We start from the raw sequence: 15,510 nt of genomic DNA, 5'->3' as shown, positions 1-15,510 counted from the left end.
CATTATTTCTCATTTTTATAGCTGGCATTTGCTAATAATGACTAGCTAGTCCTAGGTATGAAATGGTGATGAGTACAAATCCCATTCCTCAAACCACACAATATTTAATATGGAGTTACTTCCTCATAAGTATAAATTTAATTATTAGAACATCAATACGATCTCCAATATAATACTTTGAATACATCACATATAGTAAAATATATCGTAAATAAAAGTTTGTATGAATGAAAGTATTCTTTCCAAGAAAAAATATGGGAGTATTTTACTATTTTTTTATTTAAAGACCTTGACTGAGAACAAAACTAAATGGACATGCACCTGTTATTGGAGAAAAAATAGGATTAAATGGTCCTCGATGATACACATCACCACATCACACCAATTATAAGTAGAAATTATGAGTGACGTAATTTTGGATATACATGCAGTTAAACCTTAAGCCTCGATCATGCGTGACATTTCAGTATGTATTTCATTATTAGAAACACTAGTCCATCAACCTGTGCTTCTGCACTAACTAATTAGAATTAATATAAAAATGAGGTCAATAATTATAATTATCTATTTTACACTCTTTTTCATCTATTAAATATTCTTACACATAACCTAAAATATATATTTATCATTATCTAGTTAGTATAGATTTCATTTTGCATCACACCTCTATATGTACTTGATATATATTTAGTTGAACTATTTGTTTGTGAATTAGTATTCTTATCTCTTTCATCATACATGTATATATGGTGACATATATCGTGGGTAGTATTTTTATATAAACAATAATATAAATAATATATTAATAATGATAGAAATAGTAATTTAGAATTTATATTGGTACACATTAATATTTTATTATTTATATACTTTAGATTCAGATTTAGGAGTAATTTGACTTGTAATAATAATGATATAATTGGATAATTTATATGCAAATTTAGGGGGTATTTGTATTATTTTTATAATGGTATATGTGGTTAATTTACACAAAGATTAGGAGTTACTTTAGATTTTTTATAATAGCAGAGGTGGGTGATTTAGATACATGTTTAGGGACTACTTTAGTCTATTTTTATAATGGTAGAGGTGGGTAATTTATTAGAAAAAATAACACATCTGATGGTTATTATAATTAGAGTTGTTGGATTGATGGCTGGATGTTTTCTGATTTTTGTGAGAATTTATAGGATTTCTCTATTTTTTAGAGTGTCAACCTAGGATCATAGGTGACTTCATGTGGAGGGTCCAAAGGAGCCTTCAATTAGTAATAGTAAGATAGATTGTGAGTGAGACACACGCCATATGGTGGGCCGTGTGCAGTTGCGTCCATACACATAAGCTTCACTCTCAGAAAGTCATGTAGTTTGTCTCAAAACTAATTTCATAGTGATTCTTAAACACTCTATATCACAGAAATTTGGCGTTATTTTTTAAGAGACATGGCCCTAACCAGAACTACATGGCCTTAAACACTCTCTATATCACAGAAATTAGCACTTTGGCTACCGAAGGAGAAGTGCTTAATTAAGGCGGCATATTTTCACACATTCCATTTTTTTAAACAAGAAGAAAAAGGAAAAAAGTGCTGGTGCCCTGGTGCGTCTCCATTACATGACACACACTAGTACAATTTGAGATTTACCGAGGCACTTAAAAATGGGCTCAGAGGTGGGCAGGCTGGCGGCCCACCTCTGTTAATGGTGGTTGGGCCGCCGGCCGTGCAACCACCTCAATTAATGAATTAATAGAGGCAGTTGTCCTAAAATAATAGCCTTAGTTAATGCATATTAACTGAGGTGGTTTTGTTAAGTTTGCCCGCCTTTGTTAAGATCATTATAAATATCACCAGCACCATTGTTCCTCCCCGGGGCTCCTCCATTATTTTGTGTTTTGAGCTCAAAACACAAATTTTTACCATTTGAGAGGGGGAGAGGTTTTGCCCTTGGATTTAGTGAAGGGGGCACCGCCAGAGGTTGATTTCTTACTCTCCAACTCTCATCCTCTCTTTTTTTCATGATTTTGGTGTTTTTTTTCTAGATCTAGAATGAGGAGAGAGAGAAAACTGGATCTAGAGCTGACATCACTTTAATTTCTCGCTGCGTGTGTGCAAGGTTGTGTTCATGGATAATTATCGAGGGAAGGGTGGATGTACAAGATACCGAGGGTTGGCAACGATATGTCTTTCCTGAATCATGTGACAGAATTTGTTGCCGCCGCGAAAAAGCATTGTGTTAGTCAGGTGTGGAGCTGACCATTTGTTCGTGCCGTGGCTTCAAGAACAAACTTCTCCACAAAGATGACGTGGTGAAATCTCACTTGATCCGCTATGGTTTCGTTAAGAATTACATCGTGTGGAAGTTTCACGGCGAGGTAGATCCGAGTGTCACCGATGCATCTGAACCAAACTCTTCGACACCCTCGTCAGTGAATGAAAGAGGACAAGAACCCTCATCATCAACAGCAACAGTGGGCGACGATTTTGCGTAGCGTGATTACATCAACATTGATGATCTTCTCCGAGACATGGGAGATAGTGATGGTGGTGGGGTTGGTGATGATGAGCAGGACGATTTTTTAGGGCCCGAAGATGCAGAGATTTTTGAAAACCTGGCTAACCGTATGGACCAATTGTTTCCTAGGGAAGTTTCCTAGGTAGGAGTAAGCACAATTGTTTAGTTGTTCCTTTCCATTCGTGTGGTCAGCGCATAGAAATCACCAACGTTTGGCTGCTGAGGTCTGAGGCGTGTGGGCCTGTCGCCTCCCGCGATTTCTCTATTGCTTTCAGTGAGCTGGGAGTACACCCCTACTCGGTTCCATTGGCAGAGGCAGCAGTGGCAAGGACTTCAATAATGTGGGGAGCCAGAAGAAAACCTCACTTCCTAAATGTTTCCAGAGCACTGCAGGCTGCAGCGAAGTACACTCTACATGAACAGTACCCAGTAGATGGCACGTGCGGGACTGAAAAAACAAAGGTGAGCACATGCACTGCCCATTCTTTTGCAGTTGTAATAGTCAAACCATTTTAGCAGCTAGAGGAAGTGTATGGTCTTCTTTACAACTTGAGCAGTTGAGCTATGATATCTAGATGTCTACAGTACTCATGGATGCATTGCATGCATGCGTGTGGCAGAGGAATAATATGGGAGGAGACTTGGGATATTCACTGGCCACAGCTCCCAAAGAGATCTGGATTAGGACCCAAGGGAACTCCAACCAAGGAATAAACAAAGCCGGGGTAACTACATGCTTTTTGATGCAAACATTCTAAGGAACTGAAGAAAAGAGACGCCGGAAAGAATACTATACGTGCCTGGAGAAGTGAAACTCTCCTGTTGTTTATGGCCTGCCACTAAGCCCCTACACGCTTCAACATGTTGCTACGTGACAGGGAAAGAGTCAAGTCAACACGGAGTTGCACAGCGATTCTTGCTTGCTTGCTTGCCCATCTGTTAGTTCTCATTAACCTTGGAGGTTTGTTTAATGCCAGCTAGCTAGTAGTAGTACTTAAGAACGAGGCTTCAAGTTGACAACCCCCCTGCAGGCTGCAGCAGTAAAAACAACTGCAAACCCCTGCTCCTTGCTGGCGCATGTAAGTAATGTCAGCAGCTTGAAAGGTGGACTCGACGTGCTTCGACGAATACAGATCCCAGGAGCTGAGATGACTACAGATTCGGACCTTCAGGGCGTCAGTGCGGTTGCTGACACGCAAGAAGTGTCCGACATTAATCCTGTTGCTTCCCCTGCTAACCCAAATGGGAAGCATGGAACGCGCACGTGCTGTCCGTTCCATTCCATCCGTCTCCCGGAGTTCGTACCCAATCGGAAGGGGATGTTCTTTCGATGGCAGATGGAATTGCTGCCTGATGGGGACCTCGCAGCCGAAACCTAAGCGCAGGACTGCGGCAGGCCACCGGCATGGCGTCGGCTTTCAGTCTGTCTGTGCATGCGTCATGTCAGGGCACGACGCTTCTCTGTCCACGAACACAATGGGTTAACCCTCCCGATACAGTCTCTGTCAGCTGATTAGCGTCGCGCAAATACGCAGAGTTCTTATGGACAAGACAGGGTGAACAATGATAAACAATGTAGAAGATATGGGTAGATGTTCTTGGAATCAAAGCATAGAGTCAAGTACCAACCTCGTGCAGATTTGCTGTAAAGTGCGAGAAGCTTCCCCTGCCTGAATACTGACAGAAAGTATATTTCTTTTGTGCCAAATGGCAAACAATAATTCTTTTTTGAAAAAGACTTTCGTGTGGTATGTCATCTGCATAATGAATGCGTCTCATATCTCCATTTCACATATGTGCAAGGAACAAAAGCATTCCTGCTGCAAAGAAATCGCAATGTTTTTACATGCATCAGCAATAGTGAGACTGTGAGAGCACGGATATCGGATTTGACCTAACAGTTCACAGATCCAGCTGCGCAAGGAACAGAAGCAATCATCGTGCAAAAAAATCCCAATGTTTTTACAGGCATCAGCAATGTTGTGAGCACAAATATCGGATTCGACCTAACAGTTCATAAATCCAGCTGTGCAAGGAGCAAAAGCCATCATCCTGCAAAGAAATCACGACGCTTTTACAGGCATCAGCAATAGTGAGAGTACAAATATTGGATTCAGCCTAACGTATCTTATGTCCTAAATTTTGCAGAAGCAACCCGACCCAGTATGCGTTGACAGTACTCGAGCCCACACCAACAGCCTCAAAGAAGTAGAATAAGCCCTCATTTTGCTACCTAGGACTCATTGCAGCCTCTTCACCAGCCTGCAAAGGTAAATAGGCGATTTGAGTAACCATGACATGATCAATTATGAAATATCTACCTTCGCATGGAGCACAATATTACTGTTTTCGCGAGTAATATGGCTTTCTCATCATCAAACCCAAGTGAAGCCAGGATTTTATGACCAGCCGACTCCTTATCTGACCATATCCCCAGCAGCAAATGATTGGCAGTTACTTCTCCATCCTCGCCTAAACGCACAGAAATAAGGATTATATACTAGATGGAAACATGGAAGAAAAATGAAATTCAGCAGAATTCAAAACCAATTATGCTCGGCTGCATATGCAGATCAGGAACCCAACATCCCTGTGCGCAACATTAAGGTAACTGAAGTGAACTAGAAAAATAATGAGCCAAAGTACCCATCAAGGGCCATAAAAATCCACGCATCCTTGAATTATCCTGGAAAATTTGAGTCGATACTAACCATTGGGACTGTCTTTTTTAAAAAGTGGGGTCATGGGACATTGATCTTGAAAATTCACCGCCAGGCTTCAAATCTTATAGGCCACTAGACCAAAAACATAGCAACAGACCTACTCAAACAACAGAAAGCACCTTCTAGGACTGGATGCACTGTAGCTACAGTTGGCCATCGAGATAGTCGTTTCGTGCACGGTTTCTTGACCGTTTAAAACTAGTACTGGCATTGATGCCTACCAAACTTTGCAATAACAAGAGTGCATGACTTAAATTCCAGGCCCTACTCCTAGGTATATAACAAAAATGGCATTAGGACCGAAACTGTGCTCTAGGTACCTAAAACCAAACGACATTCTCCAAGCTCTTCAAATCTCATGTCAGATTCAATCAAATATCATCTTCAATTCATCATCTATTGCACTTTCACACTTCTATATTATGTATTCATAAATTATGATCCATCACAACAGAACAAAGTGGAGAACTGTAGATAAGCCTTCAGTTCTGCATGTCCATAGTTCTACCAACCCAAGAACACCATTCTGGTATTGTGGGACGGTTTTCCTCGTGCAAATGCAATACATGGAATAAAGATGGTCCCACAAAAATCTGGGCCAAACCCTTTCATCCAAATGCAACAAGTGGAACAAAAACATGTCTCTGGCATAAGTTTAATGGGCACTCATCTTGCAATATATCATCAAATGGTGCTATGCTGAGCTGAAAAGGCAACAAAAGGCATCCTCAGTCTGAGTTGCATACAAAATAAGTAGTACCATCAATTCTAATCCCTCCAGCCACAACAAGCAGGATGAGCTAGTGTTCAAGGACTGGTGGTGGCATGCACAACAGTAGGTTCCCAGGCACTTCCAGGAGGGTGTAAGATTGGGTATAACTAGCCTACCAACCCGTGCTCCTGCACGGGCAAATTAGAATTAATATAAAATAAGGTTTATATCTAATAATTATATTTTTCTATCTCACGTCCTCTTTCATCTATTAAATATTCTAACACATACTCCAAAATACGTATTTATCATTATCGAGTTGAAATATATTACATACATCTCACCTCCATGTGTGTTGGATATATATTTAATTGAATCATTTGTTTATGAATTAGTATTCTTATCTCCTGCATCATACATGAATACATGGTGACACACATATCGTGGGCAGTATTTTATATAAACATTAACATAAGTAATATATTAATAATGATAGAAATAGTAATTTAGAATTTTATATTGGTACACTTTATATTGTATTATAATTATATAATTTGATTCAAACTTGGGGGTTACTTTCAACTTTAATAATGACATAATTGAATAATTTATATGCAAAGGTTATTTGCATTATTTTTATAATGACATAGGTAGGTAATTTACACGAATATTAGAAGTTATTTTAGATTTTTTTATAATGGCAGAGAGGGGTAATTTTGACACATAGTTAGGGGGTTACTTAGTCTATTTTTATAATGGCAGAGATGGGTAATTTATTAGAAAAGATAACAGATCCAATGACTATTATGATTAGAGTTATTGGATTGATGGCCAGATGTTTCTATTCTTGTGAGAATTTCTAGAATTTCTCTATTTTTTTGGGTATCCACCTAGAATCCTAGGTAGCTTCATGTGGAGGCTCAAAAGAAGCCTCCAATTAGTAATAGTAAGATGCGTGGGATACATTGCTTGAGCCCCTTGGGCTGATTATATAGGAGTACATGACTTGTAGGGCAAGTAGCCTCTCCTAGAGCTAAGGAAGGTTATCTCAGAATTACAATCAATCCTAAACTAACCATATCCGGAGTTGCCGATTATACTCTAACATCCCCCCGCAGTCACAACGGGAGTGCGCAAATGATGAGACTGGAGAATAAGCCGAACAGATGACATCCCCCGCAGTCGCAACCGTCAATGCGTTGCAGATGTTGTGGCTGGAATGCGAGCCGAAGAGGCTTGTCAAGCAGATGGTAACCCCTTAGTGCCGAAGTAGCTGAGGTCGAGGTGGACGTGGTCGAAGCCGTGGAAGAGGGCGCGGATCAGAAGCATCAACGAAGGCGCCTGAATACACAAAATCAGCAGCTTCTTGCCGATGACAACAGCAGGACGGTGAGCGGCGGATGGCGATGGTAGACGAGGCAGCTAAAAAGGGCACGGGCGACTTCCATCAGCAATAGGCACAGACTCGAATCGAGTGCTAGCTTAACAAGGATCGGCAGCGGATGGCTCCACCGCCTTTTCACCGACGATGATGGCTTGACCAGGAGCGTCGGCGATGTACTCAACAACAACCTCATCCTCAGGAGTGTTGACGATTTCGCGCGACGAATGGCAGGGCGACGCAAACCGATCTCTGATTGGAAAAAAAAACAGCAACAGCAAGGCGAACCTCCACGGCGGCCCTATGGTGATGTGTGCCCAACGAGGACGACAAACGGCACCGCCATGGATTGGCCACGAGTATAGATATGTCCCTCTGCTGCTGCGAGATCACGACGGTGCTGCGGATCAGAGGGATCCGCGCGCAGATCCTACGGGGGCGATACCCCCGGCAGAGATCGATCTCCCCGGGGGCGGCGTAAGGGCAGCGGAAGCCGGAGGCCTAGGGTTTGAACCTAGACTCGTGATACCATGTAAGATTGGGTATAATGCGTGGGATGTATTGCTTGAACCCCTTAGGATGATTATATAGGAATACATGGCTTGGAGGGCAAGTAGCCTCTCCTAGAGATAAGGAAGGTTATCCCAGGACTACAATCAATCCTAAACTAACCATTTTCGGAGTTGCCTATTATACTCTAACAGAGGGTTTCAATTTGCTAGCTATTTCGGTTGCATGTTGGTTGTGTCCGCAACCTTGCAATGCCTGCGTGTTTGAGGGAAGGTCACCAAATGTCCAGGTGATCATATGTGACATTCAGAATAAGGCTAGACCGCTAGATTGTGGTGTATGGCAGGTGCAAAAGGGCCTACTGGTTTCTGTCCTAAGTTTTTTATTCATGACAGTGGCCGTTTCTTGTTAATTTGTGGAGCTTGTGTTTTCGTAAAAAGGCGGGTTTGTGTCTCTGTGTGTGGTGAGCGCAGCCTGGGATGAGCATGTCATGTAAGGGTTATGTTATTTAGGCGTGCAGACTGGGATGAGCATGTCATGTAAGGGTTATGTTATTTATCTCCTTTTTCATATCACAATGACACGCAGCTCTCCTGCATGTTTGGGGGGGGGGGGGGGGGTCCTTTAGGCACAATTATATCTGCCGAACAAGACTATGTTGTAGCTTTACCAAACCACTGTAAGCATGAGTTGGCCATTCCGGTGAAAGAAAGGTTTTAGCACCACTATTGGGAACACAGTAAGACCTGATGTTTCGGGGATATTCCTTAGAGAAATTTGTTTACAACAATACTGATGTTGTTTTTTTTGTGCCAACATTTGCATCACGAAATTAAGAATAAAATCTTCGAGCAAGAGTTCAATTCTTCAGGATGACCAGAAACTAGTTCCAACAAGATACATGTTTCAAAGCCAACATTATACTACCTCCAGATGAAGTATGGTCCAAACATTTGAAACATGTTCTCAGAACTGAATAAGATGTAAATGTTTGTGTTAGAACGCAACTCAGTTGCCTCTAGTGTGGAAACTATAGATACAGAGAAATTGTAAGGAAATAGAAAGAAATAAAGTAAAACCCTGTTGCACGAACAAGCCTAATCAGTATATCAGATAGCAAACAATGTAGTTAGCACCTCTGTTACACGGACACGGCACTGAATTCACGTGTCGGTGTCGGACACCGTGTCCGACACCGACACGTCTCCGATACATCTCCGATACGTATCATAGGAGTATCGGCGATTTAAACATTTTAAAATAAATATTTTCAATTTCCGACACGTTTTCGACACGTCGCCGACTCGTCCCCAACACGGCCCAGCCCAATAAGCCGCACCTCATTCGTTAACCCTAGTCGTGCCCTACTGCCCTGGCGATAGTTCCCCCCACCCCCAAAACAAGCGCTCGAGCCGCCGCCTCCTCTCTGTTCCGCGCGCCGCCGACGCTCCTCCCCATATCGACGCCAGCGCCGCTAGGCGCTAGCTCGCCGCGCCTCCCCAGATCGACACGCTGCCATCAGCCCTTCAGGCCGTCGCTGCCTGCCTGCCTCTCCTCCTCAGATCGACGTGCCGCCGCCCGCCGGAGCCAGGTGAGCTCATTCTCCTCCTAATCCCAATCAATCCATCGATCCTTCTTAGTTTCCATTGCCATGCGCACATCTTGAATGCTTTTTGTTCGTTTTTCTAGTTAGGAATGGCATCGGGTGGTTCAAGTTCAGCCCAAGGTGAACAAACAGCTGAAAGCAGCGAGGCTGATCTCAAGACTATTATGTGGTCTCATGTTGAGATTCTAGATAGGGGTGATGCCGCGGGAGGAAATGTCAAGTGGCGATGCAAATATTGCTCGCACACTGCAACTAGTAGCTACTCCAGAGTCAAAGCACACTTGTTGAAAATCAGTAATCAGGGGATTTGTTTTTGTAGAAAGGTGACAGTACCTATACTTGTTCAACTGAAAGATGAAGTGGACAGAGCTGCTGCAGAAGTGGAAAGGAGAAAACCAAAGGTGTCTTTGCCACACACTGCCAGTATTTCTTCATCCAGCGGGCTACAACTACAAGAGAAAAGAAAGCGCAAGGGGCCTCTGTCAGCACTTGAAAAAGCTTGGGCTTTGGACCTTCGCAACCAGTTGGATGCTACAATTGCAAGAATGTTTTATTCTGCAGGCTTGTCTTTCAATGTTGCAAGAAACCCACACTATCAAGAATCATATACCTTTGCTGTAACCATAACATTTCAGGCTATGTTCCTCCTGGATACAATAAATTGAGGACCACTCTTCTTCAGATCGGGACCTTACCGGAAAGGACCAAGAGCACATGGTCTGAAAAGGGTGTGACAATTTGTTCAGATGGATGGTCAGATGCACAAAGAAGACCTCTCATCAACTTCCTTGCAATTTCAGAGGGTGGCCTGTGTTTCTGAGAGCTGTCAATGCTGAAGGAGAGATAAAGTCAAAGGAATACATTGCTGAGAAGCTGATTTCTGTTATTGAAGTGGGCTCAAGAAATGTTGTCCAGGTAATCACCGACAATGCATCTAATTGCAAAGGTGCTGGATTGATTGTTCAGCAGAAATATGATCATATATTCTGGACTCCTTGTGTTGTCCACACTCTCAATCTTGCTCTGAAGAGTATTTGTGCTCCTAAAACACCACGGACAGAAGAGGATGAAGTTATCTTTCAGGAGTGTCATTGGATTAGTTTAGTGGCTGCGGATGCTAATCGTATTAAGAACTTCATCATGAATCATGGAATGAGGTTGTCTATGTTCAATGAGTTCAGTAAGCTGAAGCTGCTTGCGATTGCAGATACTAGATTTGCCTCAGTTGTGGTGCAGCTCAAGAGGTTTTGTATGGTCAAGAGGGCCCTTGAACAGATGGTGATTAGTGAGAAGTGGGAAAGCTACAGGGATGGTCCAGAATGTGGAACAGCAGAATTTGTGAGGGAGAAAGTGCTCAGTGCAGTCTGGTGGTGCAAAGTGAAGTACATAGTTGATTTCACCGAACCAATCTATGAAATGCTGCGAGTGGCGGACACAGACACACCATGTCTCCATCTTATTTATGAGATGTGGGATTCTATGATTGAGAAGGTGAAAAAAAACTATATATCAGCATGAAGAGAAGGAGGAAAGCGAAGAGTCCACTTTCTACGATGTTGTTCAGAGCATACTGGTTAACCGTTGGGCTAAAGGCAACACTCCACTTCACTTCTTGGCACATTCACTCAATCCAAGGTATTACAGTGAGCAGTGGATCAATGGAGGTGTTGGTCGTGTTCATCCACACAAAGATGCTGAGATATCACAAATGAGAATGAGCTGCTTCAAGAAGTTATTCCCTGCAGCTGAAGATCTGAAGAGAGTCAAGGAAGAGTATACTAAATTTTCCACTTGCACAGGCGAATTCAATGACTATGATTTGATCTATGATAGATGGATCCTTCATCCCTTGAATTGATGGGTGAATTATGGTCAGTCTACTCCCTTGCTGCAGGGCTTGGCTATCAAATTTGTCAATCAGCCTGCCTCTTCTTCATGCTGTGAAAGGAATTGGACACCTACAACTTTATCCACAGCATGAAAAGGAACCAGTTTGCGCCTGAGCGAGCAGAGGATTTGGTTTTTGTCCATAACAATCTAAGGTTGATGTCGAGAAGGACAGAGTCCTACAAAACTGGTGCAAATAGAATGTGGGATGTAGGAGGTGATGGCTTCGAATCCTTTTCTGGTGTTGGGATTTTAGAAGTTGCTAGCCTCTCACTTGATGAACCAGAAATGGAGGCTATATCTTTTTAAGAGCAAGTACAAGATGGGAACGCAGAAGAGGGAGAAGATATTGCAGTTGAAGAAGCCTGAGCTCTGAGGAAGAAGTTATCTTATTGCTGTCTTTTAATTAAATTAGAACGTTGGCTTGTAATAACTTTGATTGAACTCCTGTACGCTGTACTGCTGTTGTGTTCTGTTGCCGTATGGTTGATTGCTTGCTTAGATTCGAATTTGGACGTTAGAACCATATTTTACTTTGCTTTATGTACTGTTAATTGCTATTCTATTTTATTTTTATTTTTATTATATTTTTTGTATCGCAGTGTCGCTACTTTTAGGAAAATGATGAATCGCCGTGTCCAACACATATCGTGTATCGTGTCCGACACGCGTGTCGGAATCGGTGTAACATAGGTTAGCACTTAGCAGGGTTTATAGGTAGTGTATAGGCAGATATTGTGTGTTGTGAAATATTTGTGTATTTAATCTATGTTATATGAACAAGACAAAATTTCAGAATCCACAATGACTAGGAACCCTTAATGCTGGCGGAAAAACATTCCTAAACCACGAGTGGAGGACCCTTTTTTACAGTCTCCTGTAACAGGCATATTGTTGAATAAATGATGGGCACCGTAGTCCCGACACTGGAACACATATGTATGCCTTGAAACTAAGTTGCTGCGAAGGTTAGTTGACAACTAGATACCTCCTGTAAATAATAGGGCCAAACAGCATGCCTAAGGAATCAGGGAATCTGGAGGTAAAATAGACTATGCAATGCAATGGAAGGACTTTTGGATTGAGAAAAGATTAGTTCATTCTTGCTTGTGTGTATATACTGGAATATTATAAGCAAATTAAATTGTGCAATCAGGAGGCGACACTACATACATACAATTTTGCAATTTCTTGATATAAAACTGAGAGATGAACAACAATGGAAGTTCGTATGTTGAACAGAAATTACCTGACTTCAGTTTCTCATTGACAGCCCAATCAAGAGCTTGTTGTGCAGCTTTTGTCAATGGTGGATGCATAGGACTAAAATAAAACATTTCTGATTTCCCAAGCACATTTGCTGCCTCCTCACGCACTTTGAGAAGTGTGATTCCATTAGCACGCAAAAGTTTTGCCGCACCGCTAGTTCCTGAAAATAATGGACTAGTGGCTCAAGCAAATTGGTAAAGAATAATGAGTGTTAGCTCAAAGTTGGCGCTGTCATGGTAAAACTAGCATATTCCCATTGCCTATCAAAACTTGTGGACTGATTATAGCTTTAGAACTTAGGTGCCAATTCTAAAGATAATAAAGGATACACCATCAACAACATCACAAGTCAGCTAGGACTGCTGATATAAGATCTAAGAGGCTCCTTTTAAGCATGTGAATGTTCTTTTGGATACAGTACAGTGGTCATGAGCAGTACCTCTACAATCAGCGAGATAGGTCAAAAGGTAAAAATGTTCCTACATCTTGAACCAGATATGGGTTTCACACTATGAAGCCAGGGAGTCACGATATGGTAAAATGTTGGCTTCACATGATTCCCCATAAGTAGAAGCTTTTTAAGTCGTTACAACATCTATACATATATAAATGCTATAAGACCTAGACAACTACATTACTAAGCCAATAATGATCCAGTATATAGAGCAGTTCATTGCTCTGGCCTTAAGGTTTCTATACTATTCAGCATCCAGTAGATTTGAGTCACTGGCTCACTGCTCATATTTATCAAGCATGTGGATATAGTGCGCAGTTTTTATCTCTTTATCGTTACAGAAAAAAAATTTAGCGGCATAAACCATATACAAAATGCATCTTCAAACCCACAAAGGCTCCTACAATCCTATGTAGTCAATGATGCATTCAGGTTTCTTGGTAGGCTAAAAACTGTCACTACAACCTAGAGGCTAGTATATCATCCATTAGCGAAAAAGTAAACTTTAGTGGTGAAAAGAAAATCTAAGATCCCTTGCCCCACCTTCAACAAGAATGCCCATGAGGAGCCCCTCAGTGCCTGTTGTAGGATACCTCATCTTCCGAGCCTCCAGCTCTGCCATCGCAAATGACCGCACCGCCCTTGAAGACCATCTGTGAGGAATCATCATGTCAGCTACAAATAGACACTAATGCATGAGGATAACTATAGAATGGTTTTTTTTTCCAACACAAGCAACCGCTCGGATTTCATTACTTGAAGCAACGAAAATATACATAGTTCAGAACTTCCCACGGAAGTCAGGTAAAAGGAGGTCCAATAACTACAGAATGGTTTGCTCACCTGATCTTCTTGTCCCCATTGGATACCTCGGGATGCCTAAAAATTAACAACACATAATTCTGGGATCAACATCATCAAATTATCCATTAGCACTAGAATAAATCCAAAGCTAACTAGCGTATCAATGTCGAGATTTAGGACCAATAACAGCTCGACCACTCGAGATCAGCGATGGTTGACCTAGGTGGGACTGGGAGTATCAGCATTTCTGCTTACGCGGTGGGGAGTTGGGCGATGACGGCGCTGATGCGACGGCCCCTGAGGGGGGAAGACAGCCGTGGGCCAGCCGCAGCAGCGACCCGGAGGGAGACTGGTAGGACAGGGGTTGCCCCGAGGGAGACGGAGGAGGGGGCGCTGTGGTGGCTGGGGGAGGAAGAAAGGAACGAGAGGAAGACGGCGGCGGCCTGGGCGGCGGTCGCCATGGCAGGGAGGTTTTCGGGGGTTTCCGGGGGTTGGATAGGGGAAAAGAGATAGAGCGGACGGACCGTGAGAATGGGCACGAGAACAGCCGGTCGGCATAGGCCAAGGATCGACAGCGTATGATTAAAAAAAAGGATCGACAGCGTTTTTAAATATTCTTATTTTTTTCGTGTGTTGCCATGGCTGATTTCGGTTTTGGAGAAAATTGTCAAATAGCATCTCATGACTATCGATGGCACAACACACATAAAGATCTGTTTTCTGACCATGGTTCATGAGCAATTAGAAGGAATAAGGCATATAAATGGAACCAAGGAAAGGTTTGGTTTAAAACCTGTTGAAAAGGAGAAATAAGGAATCGGAACGGATGAAAATGTAGGGCCAAAGGAAATGGAAATGCAGAACATAAGATTATAGAAGACAAAATATGAAGATGTAAAGAATCCACAATGTAGTAATCATAAAACATAATCGTGGTAAAAAAATATGAGAACTCAGAAAGATAGATCAATTATCAAATGTATTGAAGATACTATTGGCTTGATTTTAAAGGAGTGGCATACTTGAGTATCTGAGTCAAAAATCCAGATTTTTTTAGGGATTGAGTCAAATGTATGTAATTTGAGGAAATGAGTTGATCCCAAATTGAGGAGTAGATTTAATACACACATACAAAAATCTCTTCTAGTGAGAACATTCATGTAAGATAGAATCTAGGCTTATTGTTGTATCATCTTTAACTGTGTATGAACAAGTACATGTTGATGAAACTTATTCTAAAAAACAGGGAAGGCTGAAAAATATATTTTGATAGAAGTGGAATGTAATAACTTGTCAAGAGAAAAAGCACCCATTTTCAATACTAGGCATTTATGTTTGACATATATATATTTTCATGCAACCACAGTATGGATAAAGCTATGACGTGACAAGTAGTATAAAAGAGGTTCTTGGGTACCTATATGTACATCATGATGAGATGTATATCTTAAGTCAATTTTAATAGAAGTGTTATGGCAGTGTTACGAGCATTAAAATTTGCTGACATGATAGAAGAGAGAAGGGGAAGTGTTATCTAGGCCGTGTTTGGGTAGCCACTTGAAATTTTTTTCACAAAAAGATAAATGTATGCGTGGAGTACTAAACGAAGTTTATTTGCAAAATATTTTCATGGATGGGTGTAACTTTTCGA

General features: G+C 41.8%; 1 protein-coding gene across 3 annotated transcripts; it reads right to left on the bottom strand.

Annotated features, from left to right (window-relative positions):
* Positions 1-4,428: 4,428 nt before the first annotated feature.
* On the bottom strand, positions 4,429-14,424 carry LOC120690252 (ATP-dependent Clp protease ATP-binding subunit CLPT1, chloroplastic-like). 3 transcript variants are annotated; one of them, XM_039972843.1, is made up of 6 exons: positions 14,115-14,424; positions 13,899-13,934; positions 13,599-13,708; positions 12,582-12,761; positions 4,858-4,985; positions 4,429-4,775 (listed from the first exon to the last, which is right to left on the bottom strand). In XM_039972843.1, the coding sequence occupies exons 1-6, from the start codon at positions 14,318-14,320 to the stop codon at positions 4,743-4,745; spliced, it is 693 nt and encodes a 230-aa protein (XP_039828777.1). In that variant the 5' UTR covers positions 14,321-14,424; the 3' UTR covers positions 4,429-4,742. The 3 variants fall into 3 exon arrangements, with proteins under 3 accessions (XP_039828777.1, XP_039828778.1, XP_039828779.1); XM_039972844.1 differs by lacking the exon at positions 4,429-4,775 and adding an exon at positions 9,779-9,894 and having other exon boundaries at positions 4,857-4,985; XM_039972845.1 differs by lacking the exons at positions 4,429-4,775; positions 4,858-4,985 and adding an exon at positions 5,636-5,940.
* Positions 14,425-15,510: the final 1,086 nt, after the last annotated feature.

Source organism: Panicum virgatum, chromosome 9N (assembly GCF_016808335.1).
Source record: "Panicum virgatum strain AP13 chromosome 9N, P.virgatum_v5, whole genome shotgun sequence".
NCBI classification, from domain to species: domain Eukaryota; kingdom Viridiplantae; phylum Streptophyta; class Magnoliopsida; order Poales; family Poaceae; genus Panicum; species Panicum virgatum.
The sequence above is the reverse complement of the archived record's forward strand: the minus strand, read 5'-3'. Positions and strand labels throughout refer to the sequence as shown.

Excerpts from the sequence above, each read along its gene's own strand:
- LOC120690252 (XM_039972843.1), bottom strand. The coding sequence starts at position 14,320 with ATGGCGACCGCCGCCCAGGCCGCCGCCGTCTTCCTCTCGTTCCTTTCT. Across the intron at positions 13,709-13,898 it reads AATGGGGACAAGAAGATCAG|ATGGTCTTCAAGGGCGGTGC; the intron begins GTGAGCAAACCA and ends GATTCCTCACAG. Across the intron at positions 12,762-13,598 it reads CATGGGCATTCTTGTTGAAG|GAACTAGCGGTGCGGCAAAA; the intron begins GTGGGGCAAGGG and ends CATTATTTTCAG.